At 46.9% G+C, this 21,042-nt stretch overlaps 9 protein-coding genes across 9 annotated transcripts; 5 read left to right on the top strand and 4 right to left on the bottom strand.

Moving 5' to 3' along the window:
- Window positions 1–276: 276 nt before the first annotated feature.
- TGAM01_v210449 (isoflavone reductase family protein) lies at window positions 277–1,254 on the bottom strand (the record flags this gene model as incomplete). Its single annotated transcript, XM_018809684.1, has 1 exon — window positions 277–1,254. One exon carries the CDS (start codon window positions 1,252–1,254, stop codon window positions 277–279), a length of 978 nt encoding a protein of 325 aa, XP_018657086.1.
- Window positions 1,255–2,241: 987 nt separating this feature from the next.
- On the top strand, window positions 2,242–3,481 carry TGAM01_v210448 (NAD dependent epimerase/dehydratase; the record flags this gene model as incomplete). Its single annotated transcript, XM_018809683.1, has 5 exons — window positions 2,242–2,508; window positions 2,570–2,747; window positions 2,810–2,982; window positions 3,033–3,132; window positions 3,180–3,481. 5 exons carry the CDS (start codon window positions 2,242–2,244, stop codon window positions 3,479–3,481), a joined length of 1,020 nt encoding a protein of 339 aa, XP_018657085.1.
- Window positions 3,482–4,232: 751 nt separating this feature from the next.
- On the top strand, window positions 4,233–4,757 carry TGAM01_v210447 (cupin 2 conserved barrel domain-containing protein; the record flags this gene model as incomplete). The annotated part of the gene is made up of 1 exon (XM_018809682.1): window positions 4,233–4,757. The coding sequence occupies one exon, from the start codon at window positions 4,233–4,235 to the stop codon at window positions 4,755–4,757; it is 525 nt and encodes a 174-aa protein (XP_018657084.1).
- Window positions 4,758–5,218: 461 nt separating this feature from the next.
- TGAM01_v210446 (alcohol dehydrogenase zinc-binding domain-containing protein) lies at window positions 5,219–6,220 on the bottom strand (the record flags this gene model as incomplete). Its single annotated transcript, XM_018809681.1, has 1 exon — window positions 5,219–6,220. One exon carries the CDS (start codon window positions 6,218–6,220, stop codon window positions 5,219–5,221), a length of 1,002 nt encoding a protein of 333 aa, XP_018657083.1.
- A 1,446-nt stretch (window positions 6,221–7,666) lies between these two features.
- On the top strand, window positions 7,667–9,382 carry TGAM01_v210444 (hypothetical protein; the record flags this gene model as incomplete). The annotated part of the gene is made up of 4 exons (XM_024550800.1): window positions 7,667–7,823; window positions 7,876–8,205; window positions 8,410–8,836; window positions 8,890–9,382. The coding sequence occupies 4 exons, from the start codon at window positions 7,667–7,669 to the stop codon at window positions 9,380–9,382; spliced, it is 1,407 nt and encodes a 468-aa protein (XP_024404452.1).
- A 660-nt stretch (window positions 9,383–10,042) lies between these two features.
- On the bottom strand, window positions 10,043–10,601 carry TGAM01_v210445 (hypothetical protein; the record flags this gene model as incomplete). The annotated part of the gene is made up of 2 exons (XM_018809679.1): window positions 10,043–10,330; window positions 10,374–10,601. The coding sequence occupies 2 exons, from the start codon at window positions 10,599–10,601 to the stop codon at window positions 10,043–10,045; spliced, it is 516 nt and encodes a 171-aa protein (XP_018657081.1).
- Window positions 10,602–12,771: 2,170 nt separating this feature from the next.
- TGAM01_v210443 (hypothetical protein) lies at window positions 12,772–13,845 on the top strand (the record flags this gene model as incomplete). The annotated part of the gene is made up of 2 exons (XM_024550799.1): window positions 12,772–13,123; window positions 13,175–13,845. The coding sequence occupies 2 exons, from the start codon at window positions 12,772–12,774 to the stop codon at window positions 13,843–13,845; spliced, it is 1,023 nt and encodes a 340-aa protein (XP_024404451.1).
- A 2,287-nt stretch (window positions 13,846–16,132) lies between these two features.
- Window positions 16,133–17,928, bottom strand: TGAM01_v210442 (hypothetical protein; the record flags this gene model as incomplete). Its single annotated transcript, XM_018809677.2, has 5 exons — window positions 16,133–16,279; window positions 16,334–17,204; window positions 17,268–17,655; window positions 17,707–17,741; window positions 17,810–17,928. The coding sequence occupies 5 exons, from the start codon at window positions 17,926–17,928 to the stop codon at window positions 16,133–16,135; spliced, it is 1,560 nt and encodes a 519-aa protein (XP_018657079.2).
- A 743-nt stretch (window positions 17,929–18,671) lies between these two features.
- On the top strand, window positions 18,672–20,712 carry TGAM01_v210441 (arylsulfatase; the record flags this gene model as incomplete). The annotated part of the gene is made up of 5 exons (XM_018809676.1): window positions 18,672–18,975; window positions 19,031–19,235; window positions 19,287–19,719; window positions 19,770–19,977; window positions 20,030–20,712. The coding sequence occupies 5 exons, from the start codon at window positions 18,672–18,674 to the stop codon at window positions 20,710–20,712; spliced, it is 1,833 nt and encodes a 610-aa protein (XP_018657078.1).
- Between the last annotated feature and the right edge of the window lie 330 nt (window positions 20,713–21,042).

Here is a 21,042-nt window from a genome sequence, read left to right as displayed (position 1 = left end):
CTCACGGCCTTTGGTAGTCTAACTTGTTAAAGGAGACGCATAGTAAAATAATGTCGATTTTGAGTTGAGGCCAGAGAAAATAGGTCAACACAAGCTACATACTTCAGTAATTCAGCGGTCATGACAACTCGTGTTTGAAGAAGGTCCTTAGTAGCATCAAGGAGATTTCGTGAAAATTGTAAAATTTTCAGTTCGTCTTGCATTTTGAAACAATAATTGTACAACCAGATCTTCTATGGGGCACGTTGACAAGTCAAAAGCAAATTTACTCTTCTATCAGACCTGTAGCATTCGCTGTTTGATCAGGAGGATGAGCTCTTTGAGAGGCTTTCTTTGGAAAGCCAAAGCTCCGTCAGCGTCAAATTCTAGTCCATCAATGAGGTCACCTGGCCCCGAGCCATCTCCAGCCAGCTTTGCCACTGTCAATGCATACGCCGCCCTTGCGTTGCCCGCCGCCAATGCGATTCTCCTTTCTCTGCTCATCTGATCACTGCTTTTATACTGCACATTCATCTCGATACCGAATACTTCGTCGATGGCTTTGACCAACTCGTTGCCTGTCGTCCTCACCTCAGCAATTGGAATCCGTTTATTCTTCGTAGCTTCTTCAGGCAGCTTCAGCACAGCAATCACTGATGCGGCGATAAAGTCGGTTGAGCAAGCAGTGAAAAAGGCATCGCCGTCGTCAACCAGAGTCGATTTTCGACCCCGTATGTCGTAGGCTCCAAACAGAGCGGTCTCCAGGAACACATCAAGAAACATGCTTGTTAGGATGCCCGTGTAGCTAGTAGGGTTACCAGCCTCTGCGAGCATTTTGTATCGTTGTGCAAGCACGAATGGGTAGGCATCGGGCCATTCATCTTGAAAAAGCGCCTGCGCCGCGGGGTGTAGCATGTCCAGAGTGTACTGGGAGGGAATAATGCGTCTTACAGAGGCTTCTTGAGCCGCTGATAAAAGTAAGGGATCAACTTGCATAGCAATACTCCCCGCTAGAGCAGCAATAAGTACATCGTGACCCTTGAGGCTTTGTACCAAAGCTGGATGGTCATTGTACTCGACTGAGACAACTGAAGGCTTGTTTGGTGACGACAGAGGAAGTCCGGCTGATGACAGAAAGCTCTCTGCTCCGTTTGTCTTCGACCGTGTGAGAACAGTTACCTGGAAGACGAGATCGGCGGATTCCAGAAGGTTTCGGAGAATCCGGGCGCCAAGATTGCCAGATGCACCAGCAAGAACGACTTTCTTGAATGTCATGTCGCCTTTGAAGAAATTGAACAACAATCGAAACACTGCAGAGGAGATCAGACTATAGCTCAGTGTCTACCAGTGTTTTGTATACCGAATCTAGCATTGACTTGACAAGCCTATGAAGTGTGCTAATACGGGAGCAGTCCCATATCTACCTTCTATTTATGCAGCAATGATCATTAGTAACTTCCATCGCATTATTGATAGCGAAGCCCCCTACAGTCAACAGTCGCTAGGCCTATAATCCTACTGCTACTCATTTTCCCAAAACATCTACAACCTTGCGGTGCTAGTGCAAGAGCTCAGACGGAACCCGGCGGCTCCAACGGAGCTTCCGAGCAGCCGACCCGATCTTTTAGTCTAATACTACCTACATAAGCAGTCAAACAACAACTTGGATCTGTGGAGTGGAACACTTTACAGGGTAAACACAAAAGGTTATCAGCACACAGAAGCACATAATACGCACATGTCAACCTAGCTCAAGTCCTAGTAACATTGCAATCATTATCCCCATGTAAGCACGAATTGATTCTACAGACTCTCTTATTTTCCAGCTCGCTTGACAAGGGAAACTAGATCCCGGCGACTTTTTCCGTCCTGCTTGTCGGACCGAGCTGGGCTTTTCGCTCCGTCGGCCGTCGGCCATCGGGCCCTCCGTGCTTTGTATCTAATAGTAGCATGTATCGCGGGACTTATCAGCAAGGACTACTAGTAAAACAAGAAATGGGACTCAGAGCTCTAGGTCGCGAAACTCCATAGATGGAGATATGTTTCATATTTACTAACTCTATTTGTAAATATTTATAAGCTACATCGGATATGTTATTGTTATTATGAGCGGTATTGTTTATAACAACAAAATATAGCTGGAACGACTGTTGGATGCCTATAAAAGAGTGATATCACCCTCTCAACGGATCACTTCAATCGACGCACGCTCACACAGTTCTAGAAAGCACATCGCTCTTTATCAAAGCATAAACAACAAAAATGGCTCCAAAGATCTACGCTATCCCGAAGGGCTCTCTGATTCTTGTCACTGGCGCTAACAGCTACATTGGCTCGCATATTATTGATCTCTTATTAGAGCTGGGTTACAATGTCCGCGGGACTGTGCGATCCCCAAAACCGTGGCTCAACGAACTTTTTGAGAAGAAATTCGGCAACAATCGTTTCGAAACTGCCATTATACCTGTGCTAGAAAAAGAGGGCGCCCTTGACGACACGATGAGTGGAGTGTCAGGAATAGTACACGTTGTAAGTACAGGTACAGGTGCATATGATATCAATAATGACAGAAACTAATTGCTTGAGACAGGCTACTGACACGTCCCTGAATCCTGACGCCAATGAGGTCATTCCAAACGTCATAAAAGGGGTTCAAAATATTCTTGGGGCTGCTTCGAAGCAGCTATCTGTCAAACGATTTGTCTTGACCTCTTCGTCAAGTGCTGCCTATTTCGCAAATCCCAGCCAGGAAGTTATCATCACCGAGGGTATGCATAGCGATCTAAAAGAACACTCTTCCTTGGCAAATTTGGATCTAATCGTGCTTCAGAGACTTGGAATGAAGTAGCGCTTCAAGCAGCTTACAGCTCATCCACGCCACCTGAACAAAAGCCTTTTATAGTCTACGCAGCGTCTAAGTTGGAGAGTGAACGTACAGCTTGGAGCTGGTTCAAGAATAGTCAACCCAAATTCGAGATGAACACGGTTGTACCGTGCATGAACGTAAGTAACCATCAATATCTCTCTTTCTTCTTACTAAATCTCAAGACTAGATTGGTCAAATTCTCTCCCCCAACATACAAGCGTCGACTATGGGTATAACTCGCAAGCTGCTTGAGAATGACGATACAGCTTTCAAGTTGCTGCCCTCACGTGAGTTCTGCATTGATTAAGTAAAACCGGGGTACTGACAATGATAGAATCGTATGTGGATGTGCGAGATACGGCACGTCTCCATGTCATCGCTCTTCTTGACCCAGCGGTTACATCCGAGCGAATTTTTGCTTGCGGAGTTCCCTACAAATGGACTGACGTAGTCGCCATCTTTCGCAAAGCCCGCCCACATAGACAGGTTCCTAACCCACCAAAGGATGATGCCCTTGACTTGAGTGTGGTAAAGCCTGGCAAGAGGGCAGAGGAGCTACTGGAAAGTTTTTATGGAAAGTCTGGATGGACTAAGCTTGAGGACAGCCTTTTGGCTGCGATAGTTGACATTGAGTAACGGAGTAAATATTACTCTATATTATCTAAAAGACAACGTACTGTATTTATGTTAATGAGTACCACGCGATAATAAATTGTCTCTGGACAATTGTTTATTTCATCCGATAGGCAGCCCTATACTAACTATCTAGTATACAATTTATTACAAGACTAGCTTTTGCTTCTAACCAGGCTATCTAATTAATAGAAAACATACAACTGGAAGAATAAAAGAGAAACCAGTAAGTAGTATATAAAAGAGCTGGCTTTATATTACCAACCGTTGCCCATTGATTTCATCTGCATATTATAGGTGGCTAGTTCAAGCTTTGGCAGGCCAATCAGCCTGAGGTGCATTATCTTAACTTAAGTCCTCTGCCTTGAGCCAACCTGGTGGGGCGCCTCAATAAGCTGTAGAGGGCCTGGTTACCGGAAGCCGTATAGTCAAGCAAGCGTAAATACAGAAGAAGCTATGGGAACCCTGCTATGTTGTAGGATGAGGAATCAAATAGTCCACGGCTCCTTTCAATTCCTTACTAGTCATGTAACTATGAGTAATTGTCAATCTGACCGTGCAGCGCCCCCGCAGCTCAACACACCATAGCGCCTCCGACTTAACTTCACTTCTGGGCTGTGGGGGTAGTAGAGCCCTGAATAAGCCTATTCCGGTATTTGAAAAGGTATATAAGAACCATAGATATCTAACACAGATTATTCGGCAAAGCTATAAGACTATAGTCCAGTGATTCCTTGAAACGCGACAGTTCAGCATGGAACAAGGCAAGATTGTACCCGATCCTCCCAAATATGACCGAAGGTATGTCTTGAAAGCTAGCAGAGCCAAAGAACTTAATACAACTCTTTTGCTCGCTGCCCCATCTGATGACACCCGGCTGATATATATTGGCAGTCGACCACTTCCGACCGTCGAGCTTGTATACCAGAATCAGCTACCAAACTGCCCTGGAAAATCTAGCGTCGGTCTCTTGGTTACCTACCCTCCCCGCGGCTCTACACCTCCTCACCGCCATGGAGGAGCTTCTGTATGTGCATTCGTCGTCGAGGGCACGGTACTCACCAAGATGAACGACGGGCCGACTCGTATGGTTGAGCAGGGTGGAAGCTGGTTTGAGGCCCCAGGTTGCCACCACAAGGTCAGCGAAAACGACAGTGCCACGGAATTCGCCAAGCTGCTAGCGACGATGATTGTGGATACAGATGTTGTGGAGAAGGGTGGAGTCGCCGCCTTAGTGGTTTACGACGACGAATATAAAGACGTTGGGCTCAAAGCGTAATCTTTCTGGACGACAGCAAGCCAACCTAGGCTAGGAGTGGGCCTATCGCTCACAAAGTAGAGAAATTAGTTTTAGCGCTGATTTCTCAGGCGGTTAAAGAGTTAGTAACACATTATAGTCCAACTGTGCCAACCTATTAATATTGAAGAATTATTGAATCGACCGATTTTTGCATTGCTTCCACCCTTGTGATAAGCTTGTATAGCCTGCAGAAATTATGTATTTCTTTTTTTTTTTTAATTCTCAGTCCTCTCTTGTCGAAGCCTTTCTGAAAATGTGTTACGTTGTTCCGACACCCCAGTTGTAAACATTAAATAGAAGGAATGCACACAACTAAAGTCAAACAAAGCAAGTCTTCGGCGAAAAACATAAACAAATAATGCAAATATAACATAGTAGTGAATTCGTAGGTAATATAATATCTATTGACTTTAATTTTGGTCTTAGCCAGTAGTAAATTCTTACAGACCAGGCCCCTTTACCACAATCTTCCCATGAGCGTGGCCCGTCTCGCCCTGCTTAAAGGCATTCACCACATCGGTAAAATCATAGACGGCGCCGATGACCGCTTTCAGCTTGCCCTCGTTAAGCAAATTACCAATCTCCGTCAACTGCTGTACATTCATGTCAACAATAAAGAAAACCACCGTCCGTCCGTCCTCCTTTCTAAAGAAAGGTTCCCGAAAGCTATCCCTCACAGATTCCTTGCTCAGATCCCCGACCGTTGTGTCCACGATGTTGATAATTATGCCGTCTTCGCTAACAACCTTCAGGGCCTGCTTCGTCACTTCATCGCCTACGGCGTTGAAGACAACATCGACATTCTCTGAAGCAAGAACAGACTCTAGCTTAGCCTCTTTGTAGTTTATAACTTGGTTTACGCCAAGCGACTTGAGGAGCTTGAAACTTTGTTCAGACGCGGCCGTGGCGATAACTCGAGCTCCGACCATTTTGCCCATCTGGATGGCCCAGATGGCAGTTGGACCCGTCCCTCCGGCAACTAGTAGGGTCTGGCCAGCTTTGAGTTTTGCGTGGTCGAACAAGCCCTGCCATGCGGTAAGAGCGGCAAGTGGCACCGATGCAGCCTCGACGTGGCTTAGATTCTGAGGCTTGGGGATCATTTTAGAGAAATGAGCCTTGGCATATTCAGCCATGCCGCCGTCCGTGCTGTGCTTGCTGGAGAAGGCCTTAGTTACAAAGACCATAACTTCAGTGCCAACCTTAAGGCCCTCCGGTACTTTTGACCCCACTTTTACTATAACCCCAGAGTAGTCCTCTCCAGGGATAGGGGTCTTATATGTACCGTCCTCCTTCTCGTAGAGCTGCCAGTAGAGCTCCATCCAGATAAGACCTGCAGCGTAGACTTTGACAAGGACCTCATCATCGTCGATCTCTGGTATGTCTGCTTTGACGATCTTGAGCTTCTCCGTGCCGCCAGGAGGGTGATGGTGCCAAGCCTGCATGATGTAGAGTAGAGTGTGTCGAGAAATTTAAGCTGAAACAAAGAAAGCTTTGGCTCTGATGGATTGAAGGATTTGCTACTATGTGGTGCGTGTTCTATATCTGCATCTATTATAGCAAGCGTGACTCTCCGTTCCCTCGGTATTTATATTTTTTGGGCTCTAAGATGTCCGATTCAGCGAATCTCATCAGCCTCCGTACGTCACGGAGTCTCCGCTTACACAAAGCCGGACGACGAGGCCCAGCAGTAGAGAACGTGCAAGTTCACGTCATCCGCCATTGTTGAGTACTATTTTGGGCAATTGATACTAGGCTGCTATCTGGCAGTAAGGCAATAATGACGCTGCTCGCCGTTGGTCCTAGCAATACGAACTGGAACTATTAATGTTGACTGCATTGGGTAGTTTAGTGGGAAAGGATAAAATATTCCTAATCGGACAAAATCGGAGTGCTGATAAATTATATACCTAGCTGGATTGTGCATGCAATTGCGAGGTCGCAAAGGCTCATACCCCTTGGAACAGATTTTGATGCGAGGAGCTCTGCAACTCGGAAAGCCAGCAACCCACAACCAGACGCGGCAGCAAGGAACGGAAACAGTTCAGCAAATGACACGCCGTTCGACATCCGACAACGCTAATCTCCACCCATGTCCATGCCCATGTCCATGTTTCGTCTCTTTCGGGAACTAAAATGGGATTCCTCAACATTTAGCGTGGACTTGCGAGTTTAGCATAAAGCGATGGCTTACACCCCCCAGCTTGACAATGCAACTAGTTAGAGTTGATATTTTTATTTAAGCTAAATTTACCGTTGACATCAGACTTTATACGTTACCACGAGAATATCGGCGGCTTTCGCACACTGTTTCTATATAGAGGTTCCGCAAGGCTGGTTAGCGCTAACTCTACCATTGCGAGGGCCTTCTTAGTAATGACTAAGAGAAGTAGAATTTTTCATTAGGTTGATCAGCTATCACCTCTATTACCTTCGATAGTGGGTATGTCTCGCGGGCTGAAGCTCTCTAACCGACCGGATTTCTTTTCCTCGCTTTCAGCAAACAACATATCGAACTCGTAGCGCTTTGCTTAGTCGACTACAGCCTAACTACTATGCTACGCAGCGAAAAGCCCACGTAGTTAGCATAGGTACGCTGTTTTGCTCTCTCTAGAGTGCGCGACACAGTGCCTAAGCTTGCTGAACTTTATGGATATAATTCGCCACTAGTGTGGCCACCCATCTGCAACGCCTTTGTTGTAGTTTGTTTCGGCGAGCCCTGGGATGCACTAAAGACTAAGTTTAGTTTGCAACTTGATTATATCAGCAGCGTGCCATTGATTCGTCACGAACTGAAATCAACCGCCACCCATGCATGGTGTATTTCCTGGATTCCGTAAACCTCATCCACTCCCATTGTCAACAATTGGTAGCTGTCAATCACGAGGGCTATGGAGAATAGAAGCGATCAGTCTCACTACAAGAGTAATGCAAAAGAGGAAACTAAATCGCGCAAGCGAGAGTCAATCCAGCAGCGGAGACACCGTATCTTGGGCACCGCATTCGCCCGGAGTACCAAAACCACAGATCAGGTCGCTACGGATCGGGGTGCGTAATGTACATCAATTGTCACTCATTAATTGCTAAAGGATCGGTGAAGGCGCCTTATACGAATCAGATTACAGTAGGCGCAGACACCAGGTGCGCCGAGCCCAGCGGTATCACCGTCAGCGGACATTGGACTACATTGATGACCTCGAGACGGAAATTATTCGTTTAAGAGGGTTACATGAAAATACGCGGAGCGGAGATAGTAATGAGCCGTGCTCACAAGATTTAGCCAAGAATGGCGCTCCAAGCCTTGGCAATATGAGTGTGAGTGTCCTTGTCGAGGCTTTTGACGGCCAGATTGCGCCTGGAGTACGCGTGGCCAGTCACTCAGCGAGTGTATCTCCCTACCAACCAACACGCATCTCTAAGCCAAGCGATCGTAAGTCACATCTCATGCAGGGCTCTGCATTTCAGCTCCAGTGCACTAAGGATATTCGGCCTTGAGGGCCCTGTGTAGCCACTTCGACCCCCTTGAACCTAGAGTTCGTCGATCCTTTGACCAGGATGCTCTTCTACAATTGTTGGTCTTGCTTAACACGCGCTCTCATCCTTATTTCTTGACTTCATTCTGACATGATTAAAGTCTCTCAAAATATCGCACCCACCCTTGTCGTCTTCGACGGGCCATCAAATGGATTCAGATGCCATATGCTTCCTCTTGCATGGGATTCAGAGATGGTTCGGTATGCCCTACTGGCTTTATCAGCAAATCATATGCGATTCAAGCGCCCCCAGCTTTTGCCGCTGGCCCTGGGCTTTCAATCAATGGCCATCGAGCAACTCTCTGAAATGTCCAAGACGAATGATCCTAATGGTGACACGAGAGTAGCCGTTTTGGCTACCATCATTCTCCTACTCATCACTGATATGATGAATGGCGGACCCCAATTTGATCTTTTATTCGGCATGGTAACGTCGTGGATAGATGCAACAAACTGTGGGTCTGTTCCTCTTACGCATCGAACGCATCACTCAGACATGGAAGTTTTCCTTCTTGGCCAACTTGACATGTAAGTTGTAAGATTCCCGAACCATGGTGTACAGGGCTGATGCTTTTGGATAGGGTACGCCGTTATGCAAAACCCCTGATGACCGAGCGATTTGCCATACGTGAGCAGCATGGCTGTACTCCCCTTACTGTTCCTACCGGCACGCTCAGAGATAAGTTGACTCGAATTTTCAAGTCGATAAGCGAGGCCATCAAGTACGCCTGCTATATCTATTTTTATCATGTAATGAACGATACACTGCCTCCTGATCTTGAGGACGTCCTTATTAAAATAAAGGATACTACTCGACACATACCCCCATATGCCCCTGGCGAAAATAGCTTAGCCTGGGTATACTTTATTGCTGCTGCTGAGAGTTCTGTCCCTACCAAGCGTATATACTTTACAAGACAACTCATGGGTCTCTTCGAGAGAGGAAGTTTTAGCAACCCAACGCCCGCCTTTGTCATGCTGCACCATATTTGGAATTGCCATGACTTTGGTAGAAGCTGGACCAAGTACCTTAGAGGCCAAGATTCTTTTCCTGTCACGCAGTCCCCTGGTTGAACCCCGTTGACGGTGTTAAATCGGGATTCAACGATTCGCTCCATCGCCGTATGGAAATGAGTCCAGTTGTTTAAGGATTCAACTTTGACAAACAAACTGATTGTGTGAGAGGCCTGGTCGTTATGATCTTGGTAGGAGAAGCCATCCAGGGCGATGGCGATGAAGCTGTTGAAATTTGGCTTTTGCTATGAATGTGGAGAAAGCGGCTAGGTCTGCTGGATGACAGATTACCGCAGGGCTATAGAATATAATGAGCCTACCATCCTAAAGAAGTGATGACTCCTACCGCGTGTGCAAAAACATGATCCATGAATCGGGTTGGGTATCAGATCTCATTCTCGACGGCAAATTAAGACAGAGGGATGTTGTATGGGTAGTTCTTGTCTCAGTGAGTTTATAAATTACACCTGAGTCAAATGCTGAATTTTCCATGGAATGCCCTAGAATGCATATGAATCAGTCCCAAGAAGCTGACTGATCAAAATTCATGTGTTTAGGTGCTCTCCGAAAGCGGTAATCTAGTAACTAGTCATTCAACACTTTCGTGACTAATTATTAGTGGACTTCTAGGAGCACAACAATCTATGACAAATTCATGGATACCAGCCCACAAACTAGGTCACTCTATGCCTGCATCAGGGCTTGTTGTTTGTTCGTCTTTCAATCAGCAGTGCTCGCACTGCTAAGTATTCCCAGCTGCTGGAGTGCAGTCAGCGCACCCTCCTCGGCCACTTCCTCGATGATTTTGCCGTCCCTCAAGGTATAAATTGTTGTGCCAGAGAATTGGATTACCCTGCCCGTATTCTGGCCTTGGAGCCGGCCGATTGGCAGGTCATCGAACGCAGGACCAGTATGTTTGCCGCCACCAATCCAGCGTACCACCACATAGTCATTTTCTGCTATCATGGGAATTGATCCATATGCATGGATTACGAAATCGGGAAAAGCCTGTCGTAATGTTAGTTATTTCGTGGTCGATATTGGTTATGACGACTCGCTGGGGTTGAAGGTAAAGGCTTGCCTCTCTAAAATCCAGTATCATCTTCTTCACTTGAGCTTTTCCTTGCCTTCGGCCGTGTAAGGGGCAGTCAGACACAAAGTCGTCAGCGCAAAGTTTATCCACAACATCTGTATTACCATTGCCCCAGAATTCGGTTGTGTATTCAGACACCACCTGCTTGTTCTTTTCTCGTGTGGATTGCTCTTCCTCGAGTGACATCGTGACTGAATTTTCTGTCAGTATTCCAACCCTGGTTTAATGATGTTCCAGTTGTTTGAGATATTACTGTAAGAGGAGAGGAGGAAATGACTTGGCCAAAGGTCAAACAGTTGCGTTTGACTCAGTTAAGGTAGTGGAGTCAGCGTCACGTGACCTAAGAGGTAACTATTGGTATGGCTGATCAACTGTAATAGATGTCTTTAGACTATGGCTAAATGTTGAAATAGTGCTAGTACACTAGAAGCTACTAAATATAAGATATATATATAGCTCTTCTATATAAATCTATTACTTTCTAATAGTGAATATCTAATATAAATATTTTATTATTATAGTTCCTTTTAGTTTTTTTCTTATATCCGAATACATTTAGTTACAAGAAGCTAGTGTTACTAATAACTTTAAGACCTTGGCCTTTTTTTTTCTTGCCTTCATACAAAAATGCAACAACTTACAAAAGCAGTCAAATTAAATAAAGATGGCTACTACACAAAAAGAACTTCTCGATCGAACTTATACCTTTTTCCTCTCAAAGGGGTCCCAGGGCCAATCACATATTTTGCAAGAGGTACCCTTTGGCCTTTTTGATAATTTGACAAGACAGCGGAGGAGCGGTCAAAAGTCTAGAGCAGGCTGCGAAAATTGCAAACAGCGTCGAGTCAAGGTTCTTCTATACTCAGTAAATCCTGCATCTCCATTAAGGCTAACGCCAGGCTAGTGCGACGAATCTGTGCCATGTTCCAGGTGCGTTAGAAGAGGCCAGCTTTGTCGAAGCAAGCGACGGTTGCAGTATGAGACAAGTTCGTTGGCTATAAAACCACTGGTTGAATCGGCCTTACCGGGAGTTGGGTCAACCAATGCTGGTGTAAACCTCGTACATCTGGAGTTGTTCCACCATTTCCTAACGCACACGGTGTCGACGCTTACTCTGACTCCAGATGTGTGGCGTTCCTGTATTCCTCTGTCGTTCCACTTTGACTTCCTGGCAAATATCATGCTCTCTTTAGCGGCAAGACATATTGCATTCCTTCGTTCGGAGAACAATGACTATAACATGGTTGCTGCTCGCCATCTTGGCTTGTGCCTTACAAGTTTTCATGCAGCACTGCAACGGGACCTCGGTACTGTTCAGATTGATGCCTTCATAGCCACTTCTCTGCTTCTACTGCACGTGGTGTGGACAGATTTTGAAATCTGTCGTACCAGGCCTGACGGAGTACAGGTGTACGACCCGGCGAGAGATGGCATTTTTACATTCGCCTCGAGTTTAAAGGGAATGTTTCTACATGTTCTACCTCGCTGGCCTGGCAATCTAGAGGAGTCAGTCTTCCTGCCCCATCTTCGAAAAGACCCTTGTATGAGCCTTGGAAGAGCCTTGAAGGCGAGTGGCTCAGACAATAGGATCTCACAACATCCTCATGACGAACGGCTTGCAAAAGCTGCTCACCTGATCAACATCCTCGATTCCTGCGTTTCCGTTCAGACAGCGCAACACGGAATGACTCTGGAGGCCGTCCTATTCTCAGACTTGACTAGGTCGATTCTCAGTTTTCCAATACTATGTCGAGGAGCCTTTGCGTCAAAGGTACAAAATGGCGATCCTCAGGCATTAACCATGCTTTGCCAATTTTACCGAGCCGTTGAAATACTGCTACCGCATGAGCAGGGTTGGTGGGCTCAGAAACGAGCTAGGGCTTCTATAGAGGGTTTGTTAGAGTATATCCCAAAGGACGCTTTTGGGTTAACGGTGAGATAGCAGTTGGTATTGCAATTAGACCGAAGATGTCACACATGTTCAATTCAAGGTAGCAAGAGGAGCAAGGCCTCGTAGTGACTGATTGTTGATCCCTATCTCAGATTCTGTCGGGTGTGATAGCATCTAACTGCGATCTCGGAATTTGGATTATCTCCATGCACTATCTCCAGGCACCAAAGGATCTATCTTGTATCCAGGTACGTTTCGTTGTCTAGGTCACTAGTGTATTGCCGCACTTCCTATTTAGGCTCGTATCGCTTGGAATGGTTTAGCCTCTTACCTCACGGTGTCCGCTCCTCTAACAGACATAAAAAGACTCGAGCCAAGCAGTATTGACATATCCATTTACGTCTCCTAAGTTTTCATTGATAACACTACAAATTCATGGCATATTAGCTTGAACTGTCTTTTGACATGACTGAATTATCCCTTATCAGAACCTTCAACAGCAAAGTTGCTTCGGTCTTTCCCTCTGGCCTCACTGCTGTCTTCATTGGAGGAACCAGCGGCGTGGGTGAGTACACGCTTAAAGCTTTGAGCAAATACGTACCAAGATCACGATTTTACATTATTGGTCGCTCGAAAGAGTCCGCGGACCGTATCATAAGGGAATGTACTGAGCATGGCCACGAATGCCGCTTTGAGTTTATAAAAGCCGACATCAGTCAGTTAAAGCATGTCGATAGTGTCAGTCGCCAGATAATGGCCAAAGAAGACTCAATCAATCTTCTATTTCAGACACAAGGAACCATGGCTTTCAAGACAAGTAAGTGCATTACGCTTGTGCTATAAGAGCCGCGATTAATAGCAATGCTAGCCACTGCAGATGGACTTCCTCTGACTGCCGCTCTCGGGATTCATACCCGAATCCGCTTCATCCAAAATCTCCTCCCATTAATACAACGCGCCAAAGGGCTCAAACGTGTTGTTTCGGTTGGAGCGGCTACGTGTGAGGGTGACATTGACCTTGATAATATTCTCGCTGTTGGTGTTCCTCTCCTTCAATTTCGCGATCAATTAGCCTCTGTGATGACACTTGCACTGGAGCACTTGTCCGAGGAGGCACCCGATGTCAGCTTTGTGCACACGTGCCCTGGTGTTGTGGATAGTGGCATCTCTCGAGATGCGCAAGGGTTCAGCTTGAAAGTCATGCTCTTGGTTTCCAGCTTATTCAAACCGCTGGTTGCCACACCTCCGGCCGAATCTGGAGAGAGACACGTCTTTGCTGCAACAAGCAGAGTTTATTCACCGAGAAAAAGGGGACCAACCACTTCCTCAGACAAATCGGAAGGTCTACCTTTGGCTCGGGGTAGTACGGGGGAGATAGGCTCTGGCGTCTACTCGGTGGGGCCAAAGAACGAGATCCTCCCTGATAAAGCGCTCTTAGTACTGAAAGGGTTTAGAGAGGACGGGACAACAGAGAAAGTTTGGAGATATATAATAGAGAGCTTTGAGAGCATTATTGGCATGTCGACGCCAGTGCATTAGTTTCTAGATGTGGGCAAAGGACAAACAGCTGCGGAGAGCATAGAACCACGCGTTATAGGTACACCAACTCTTGTGTTAGCCTATTATGAAGCACTATTAATACCTAAGAACTATAATCCCATATTCCATCTTATTTATACACACATGCAAGTCAAGTTTCTCTTTTGACTAACTCTTGCCTGTTCTTTAATCCTCTGGTTGTTTTATTATAATAGCCTGTAAGGAATGGTATTGGATCCGTGTGTTGAGGAGCTGGTTTACTGCAATGTTGTTAATTTATAGTAAATTAAATCACTGTTTTCTTGAGTTGTCTATCTAAGACAGCACACAGCACCACCCTTCCAAACAGCCATGGAAGAGGAAATAGAATGAGATGGAAATTGGTGTACACAAGCAAGAGACTAATAAACAATGCCGCAATAGCCTTACAATAAGTGTAATTAACAAATAAGCGTAGTGTGACGAACTGTATACTAGATACTTAGTAATAGTCACTTAAAGAGTAAGTTAGTAAATCTTGCCAAACCAAGGCCTAGTCCCACTATCTTGAGAGCAAGTCAGGCTTTTGCTCACTGTAGGTCCGTGGAAATAGGAGAGGAGAGGAGAGAGAAACGCTACCTATGGTGAGTCTTCATCCCGTAGTTTGCGCTCAAATTGGTGTATGAACCATTGATGCCACAGAAGGAAGGACGGGTCCTCGTAGGCTGAACAGAATCAATCAGCTACAAACTTTTCTATGCTCGGTATAATTGACTGCACTTACCAGCCTGCCCAGAATGTTGGTGCACAAAGACGATATCGTCGTACATCGACGAGCGGTCAGGGAATATGGATCTCTTTTCGAATAGACAAAGGACGGCTTCTAGGTAGTCCTCTTTCTCTTTATTATTGAGAGTTCGTCACTCTCTGCGAATCGCAGGCTATCGATATGTTTTTGAGCTATCGACATAGTGGCTTTTGAAGCCGCTAGTATCGCCTCTCATAAGCAAAACCGTCTCGAGTATCACTGTCACAAACAGTGGGACAAGAATAAAGCCGAACAAAGCGTTTTAGTAATATTTTTGCCACCATGATCTGCCTCAGCGTCAGCATATACTAGTCCATTAAGGTAGATGAGCCGGGGAATGGAGCTTTGGCGCTTCGTCGTCGTCGTCGTCCTGATCCTCACCAAGCATCCTGTCTGTCTCTTGGCTACATTGCGCTTCCAGCCTCATCATCCTGAAACAAATGTCCGCGAGAAAGGAATGAACATTCACAACGATTTCGACTCGGTCCAGACTGGTCAACTTGGACCTCTAATACTGGTTCTCCGGGATAATATCAGATTCACCCCAGAAGAACGGGTAAATGTTCTGGACCGGCCTCTAAAAATTCAGTCTGTCTCATCTCACCTATGAGGGCACTGCCGACCTATTGCACGTCAAATATTGATCCCAGCAGAATGCTACCTAAATATAGGTTGGTTTTGAATAGTATAGTACCCGCGTACACCGTAATATTGGTACCTCTGCTGAACCCCTCACTTACCCAGCCGACCTCTTTAACCACTAATTTGTATCTCGTATTTTAGATCTAATCAGGCATAAGCAGGTATATCTAACGCTGTAGATCTACCTGCAGGTCATTGAGAGGCTAGTATGTATACGTTGCCTGATGATGAAGGCGCTGATTACCGCCGCTTAGGACAGCGCTGATGGGAAAGAGAGCTCTGTAGCCATATATATCTCTATCATTGAATCGAAAACTCGTAAACTCTACGCAATGTGGGATTTTTGTGCCCTGCACTCCCTATGTAAGACGACTGACCCATTAATTAGTCCATGTGATAGACATGATTGACCACATTTTTCTTCTGTAAGAGTACAACGATCTAAAGTGATTCGAAGTATATTGGCCAATGAAATTGGCTGGTAGCGTGAGGAGATTGAAACGATCACACACCCAGGCATCCTACGTCCGAGAAACCTTTCTTCCACTATATTCACGTTTATTAGCACAGGTCCAAAACCTCGGCGTACGCGTCTACTTCAACATGATACGCCATTCTGAAAAGGAGATCTCACCAGGGCTAGGCAGTGGACATGAAAGATATTTGGTTCGAGATGAAGAGTACGTCGGAATAAAATCTGGTGGTGATTGTTTCAACGAGCATTTCGGCACATTAGGAAGCAGTAATTTGAAGGCACCGACCGTTATTAACGACTATTTTTGGTCTCGCGCAATAAAGAACTCTATAGTCTACTTATCACTGGAATCGTTTTCTGGGCTGCAGTGTTGATCTATGCGCTTATCGTTCAACATGGCGGACCGTCTGATTGACGTCCATTTTATGAGCTTCCAACTCCTCCGCTTTGGCCCGGCTAGCTTCAACGTCAATGGCATTTTGCTTCGAACCGAACACTTCTTCCATCTCTTCAAGAGATTTACCCGATGTCTGTCGGCAATCAATCAGTCGGCGATCTAAATGTATGCTGATTGTTAAACTTACCTCGCGAAGTATAAAGAAAGAATAGACTACCAGAGAGAAATTGAAGATTGAAAACATGAGGAATGCCTTCCAGCCGAGATTGTTAATAGCATGTGGCGTGATTTGCGAAAGCATGAAGTTGAACAGCCACTGTGCAGCAGCTCCGATTGCGATTCCAAATTCCCTAGTGCGAGTCGGGAATATCTCACCCAGATAGAGCCAAGACACGGGGCCCCAGGACAAGTTGTAAGATGCGGCCTCGCAGTATACCATAATGATCGCGGCGATAGACGAGCCGGTTATCTGACCGGTGGGTGGGGCCTTCGCAACAATGATGGCGATGATGAGCATTAGGATGCCCATCGCTGCCGCACCGCCCATGAAAGCTGTCTTTCGCCCAATCCTTCCGACAACAAAGATGCAGAAGACAGATACGGAGACAACTTTGACAACCCCGAAAAACCCCGTGACAAACAGAGAGGAGTTGCCCGCGCCGACAGCGGCGAAGATTTGCGGAGCATAGTACGCAAGGGATGTGTTCCCGGTAAGCTGGACACCGAGCTGCATGGTGATAATGACGAAGACACGGAACCGATTTACTGGCAGCAGAAGCTCCTTCCACGAGACGCCTTCGGTAAGGCGGGACTCCTCGTCAAGGCTAGAGCGGATCTCCGCAAATTCGGCCTGTACCTCAGGACTATCACCGCCGCGAATCCAAATAAGATTGGCCAAGGCCTCTTCGTTTCGTCCCTGCTTTGCTAGCCATCGGACAGATTCCTTCACGAGGAGCATGCCCAGGCCGATGAGACCACCCGGAACGAGTTGGAGTCCAATGGGAATCTGCCATTGCAGGGTGCTGGACGGAACACGGGTCTGGACTGCGTAATTGACCCTATAGATAGGTATAAGCGCCGTACACTCAGGCCTTTGAAACAGAGAGATTGAGGGGCCCTACCAGTAGCTGACACACACGCCAAGGGCAAAGAATAGCTGGAAGCAGGATCCAAGCTGACCGCGCATGTTCTTAGGTGCCATTTCGGCAGAATACATAGGCACTAGGACGGTAGCGGCGCCCACGCCAAGCCCAGAAATGACTCTACCGGTGTAGAAAGCACCGATGGAGTGTGTGTTGACGACCTGGAGGATTCCGCCGAGGCTGAAGATGAACGAGGCTAGGACGATGGACATGCGTCGTCCGTAACGGGCAGTGAATGGCCAGATCAGAAAACAACCAAAGAACGCGCCAGCCTGAAGGATAGAGACACAGTTTGAATTGATGCTTGTCGCTTCAGCCCTGGAATATCTGAAATCATTTTGAAAGGCCGACAGTGTCAAGACACCACCTAACAGAATCAACAAGCCGGATTTGCGATAATGTGTCAAGGCTAACTAACCAACAATTCCAGTGTCATAAGCGAACAAAAAAGACCTGTAGTGGATTTGTAAGAGCGTCGTTCTAGAGTTTGTGTGAGCTTGAGCCGGTGGATGAACACATACCCGATGCAGCAAAGCGACACAAGATAGATGGCACGGAAGTTGCCTAGTGAATAAGTAAAAGCCATAATGTTCGTTTGAGAACCAAATCTCCAGCTCAAGACGAACCCAGTTGATCGCATGAGAGATGGTGGGAGATATGTAACATCTTATTAGAATTTTGACTCTCGTCCCATGGGGCCCCCAGATTGTGTCAAATGGAGCCCAGATTGTGTCAAATGGAGCCCAGATTGTGTCAAATGGAGCCCAGATTGTGTCAAATGGAGCATAGAATCTGGGGAAGGTATATGATTTAGGTGAGCCCGACATCCGAGCATTGACTTTAGCTTCGGAGATCTCGCTAGCCACTCACGGCACTCTAGTCCACAAATGCCCCCCCTTGGGACTGACAAAGAAGTAAACAGCTTCATCGGATGTATAACATCTTATTAGAAGCATAACTTACGTCCCATGGGGGCCCCAGATTGTGTTAAATGGAGTCTAGAATCTGGGGAGGTGTATAATTCAGGTGAGCCCGATATCCGAGCATTGACTTTAGCTTCGGAGATCTCGCCAGCTACTCACGGCACTTTAGTCCACAAATGCCCCACTTGGGGCTGGTAAAGAACTAAACAGCTTCATCGGATATCGCGCGATATCCGACAGCATGTCGGTCTGGAAGCATTGGAAGAAAGCTCTTTCAATGGCCTGACCAGGTATTATGTGAAGATGAAAAGAAAAAAAAAGGATAGGGCACTCCGAAAGGGGTATGTTATAATCAATACATATAAAAGCGGGTGTTTTCCACAACTTTCCCCTCAACTTATCGTGTCATCGCATACGCGACCTCCTTCCTACCGTGCAACAGGACTCAGTGCAGAATACCATGGCATCAATCGCGACCGAAACCAAAAGGCCGAATTTTTTAATCATCCTCGCAGATGACCTGGGGTTCTCGGACCCCGCGTGTTTTGGCGGAGAAATCAGAACGCCCAACATTGACCGCCTAGCAAAGGAAGGCGTTCGGTTCACAAACTTTCATGCCGCAGCAGCATGTTCGCCTACGAGAGCCATGGTCATGACTGGCACCGACCACCACATCGCCGGTCTAGGGAACTTGGTCGAGTGGTCAAGAGCTTCAGCTCAAGCTGCTGGGAAGGGCAAGGTGGTATCTACCGCGCCCCAGCGTGGTTCGTAGCTCATTGTCGTTTCCATAAACAGAAATGTACTAATCTAGTGTTGTAGGGATGCCGGGCTACGAAGGTTATTTGAATGAGAAAGTGGTGGCTCTTCCTGAGATTCTGCAACAGGGTGGCTATGAAACCTTCATGTCTGGAAAATGGCATTTGGGCATGACTAAGGAGCGCTCACCCACCGCGCGCGGCTTCGAGCGTTCTGTCGGAATGCTTGCGGGATGCTGCAACCATTATGCCTACCAGCCGCCAGGGTCGTATGTCTGACTTTCTCTACTCCCGCTTCCCGCTTGGCTAATCCCCTCTAGGGAGAATGATATGCCTGGTTTCATGCAGACCTCACATATTGCTGTACACCTCGAGGACAATGAATACCTCAAGAGCCTGCCAGACAACTGGTATTCATCGGACTACTATGCCGAAAAGATGATAGGATATTTGAAAAATCGTGCAGAACGGAAGGATGAGAGGCCGTTCTTTGGATATCTTGCGTTCACAGCGCCCCACTGGCCGTTGCAGGCTCCTCAGGAGCTGATTCAGCATTACCGAGGCCAATACAAGGATGGACCCGAGGCCCTGCGACAGAGCAGGATGAAGCGAATGATCGAATTGGGACTCATGGACCCCAATGTCCAGCCACACCCGGTCGTTGCGGACGAGGTTACAGAATGGGAAAACATGACCGAGGAGGAGCAGGCCAAGAGCTCAAGAAGCATGGAGGCTTTTTCCGGCATGGTCGAGGTAACTACCTGTTTGAGTTCTTACTGAAACCGTCAGCTAACCTTGCCTAGTCCATGGATATCAACATCGGCAAGGTACTGGACGAGCTAGAGAAGCAAGGAGAGCTTGATAACACCTTTGTAATCTTTCTCAGCGACAACGGCGCAGAGGGCGCGGCATATGAGGCATATCCAATGATTCGCGGTCCACTTCTCGAGCATCTCGAGAAGTATTACGACAACAGCCTCGAGAACATTGGAAATGCCAACTCCTTTGTCTGTAAGTGACCTACTCGCGTTGCGTGTCCTCTTCTCTATTTAACCATTCCAAGGGTACGGTCCACGGTGGGCGATGGCCGCCACTGCACCATCTCGTCTATACAAAGCATACCCGACCGAGGGTGGAGTTCGCGTGCCTGCTGTCGTGCGTTATCCGAAATTCAAGAAAGAGGGAATCTCGGACATATTTGCCACTGTCATGGATTTGGGACCAACTATTCTTGAGATGGCTGGCCTGACCCACCCGGCACCGGAGTGGAAAGGTCGAAAAGTGGTCGACATGAGAGGCAAGTCCATGACCAAATGGTTCAACGGAAAAGACGAGACTGTTCATGAGAAAGATTTCGTCCAAGGGTGGGAGCTTCTCGGCCGTGGTGCTATCAGAAAGGGAGACTGGAAGGCAGTTTTCATCCCCAAACCAAAGGGTACCGAAAAGTGGCAACTATATAACCTAGACAAAGACCCGGGCGAGGTCAATGATCTTGCTAAGCAAGAACCAGAAATCCTAAAGACACTACTTGTGCTGTGGGATCAGTACGTATTAGAGAACGGCGTCATTCCGATGCAGCCCGAGTTAGGAGAGTATGTCGAGGCTCTAGAGGAACAAATGACGGAACAGGGTTGGATGGAGTACGAGTTCTGGCATCCGGGTGCGATTCAGAACCCAGAGAAGTTCATTAAGAAGCCACCGAGGTTCCCGAGTCAACGCCCGCAGAAGGCTGCTTGGATGGATTAGCTGTCAGGCTCGGGCACTAGGGCTGTCAAATGATGCCAAGATACAATGATTCTTCCATCAGCCAAACATAACTGTATACTTTAGCGGCAATAAATCAACCGGTGCTGGGTCAGTGGTCCAAAGTGTGCATCGAACAATGACTTTTCACGGCTTGTAGACAGTTATAGTTCCTTTTTAGAATGATACTTGTTTCAGCACCCTAGGTCGCGAGAAAGTCTCCTAGAGCAGCGTAAAATACTCTCGCAAAGATACCACGGTAGATAAAAAGCCTGTTAAATGTAAAGAGGGTACTTGTAGCTGCCAAAGGTGAAGCATAAAGCAGGTATCCGG

This window comes from Trichoderma gamsii (genome assembly GCF_001481775.2).
Source record: "Trichoderma gamsii strain T6085 chromosome Unknown Scaffold_63.2, whole genome shotgun sequence".
Lineage (NCBI taxonomy): Eukaryota > Fungi > Ascomycota > Sordariomycetes > Hypocreales > Hypocreaceae > Trichoderma > Trichoderma gamsii.
This window is presented reverse-complemented; position numbering and strand designations above follow the sequence as displayed.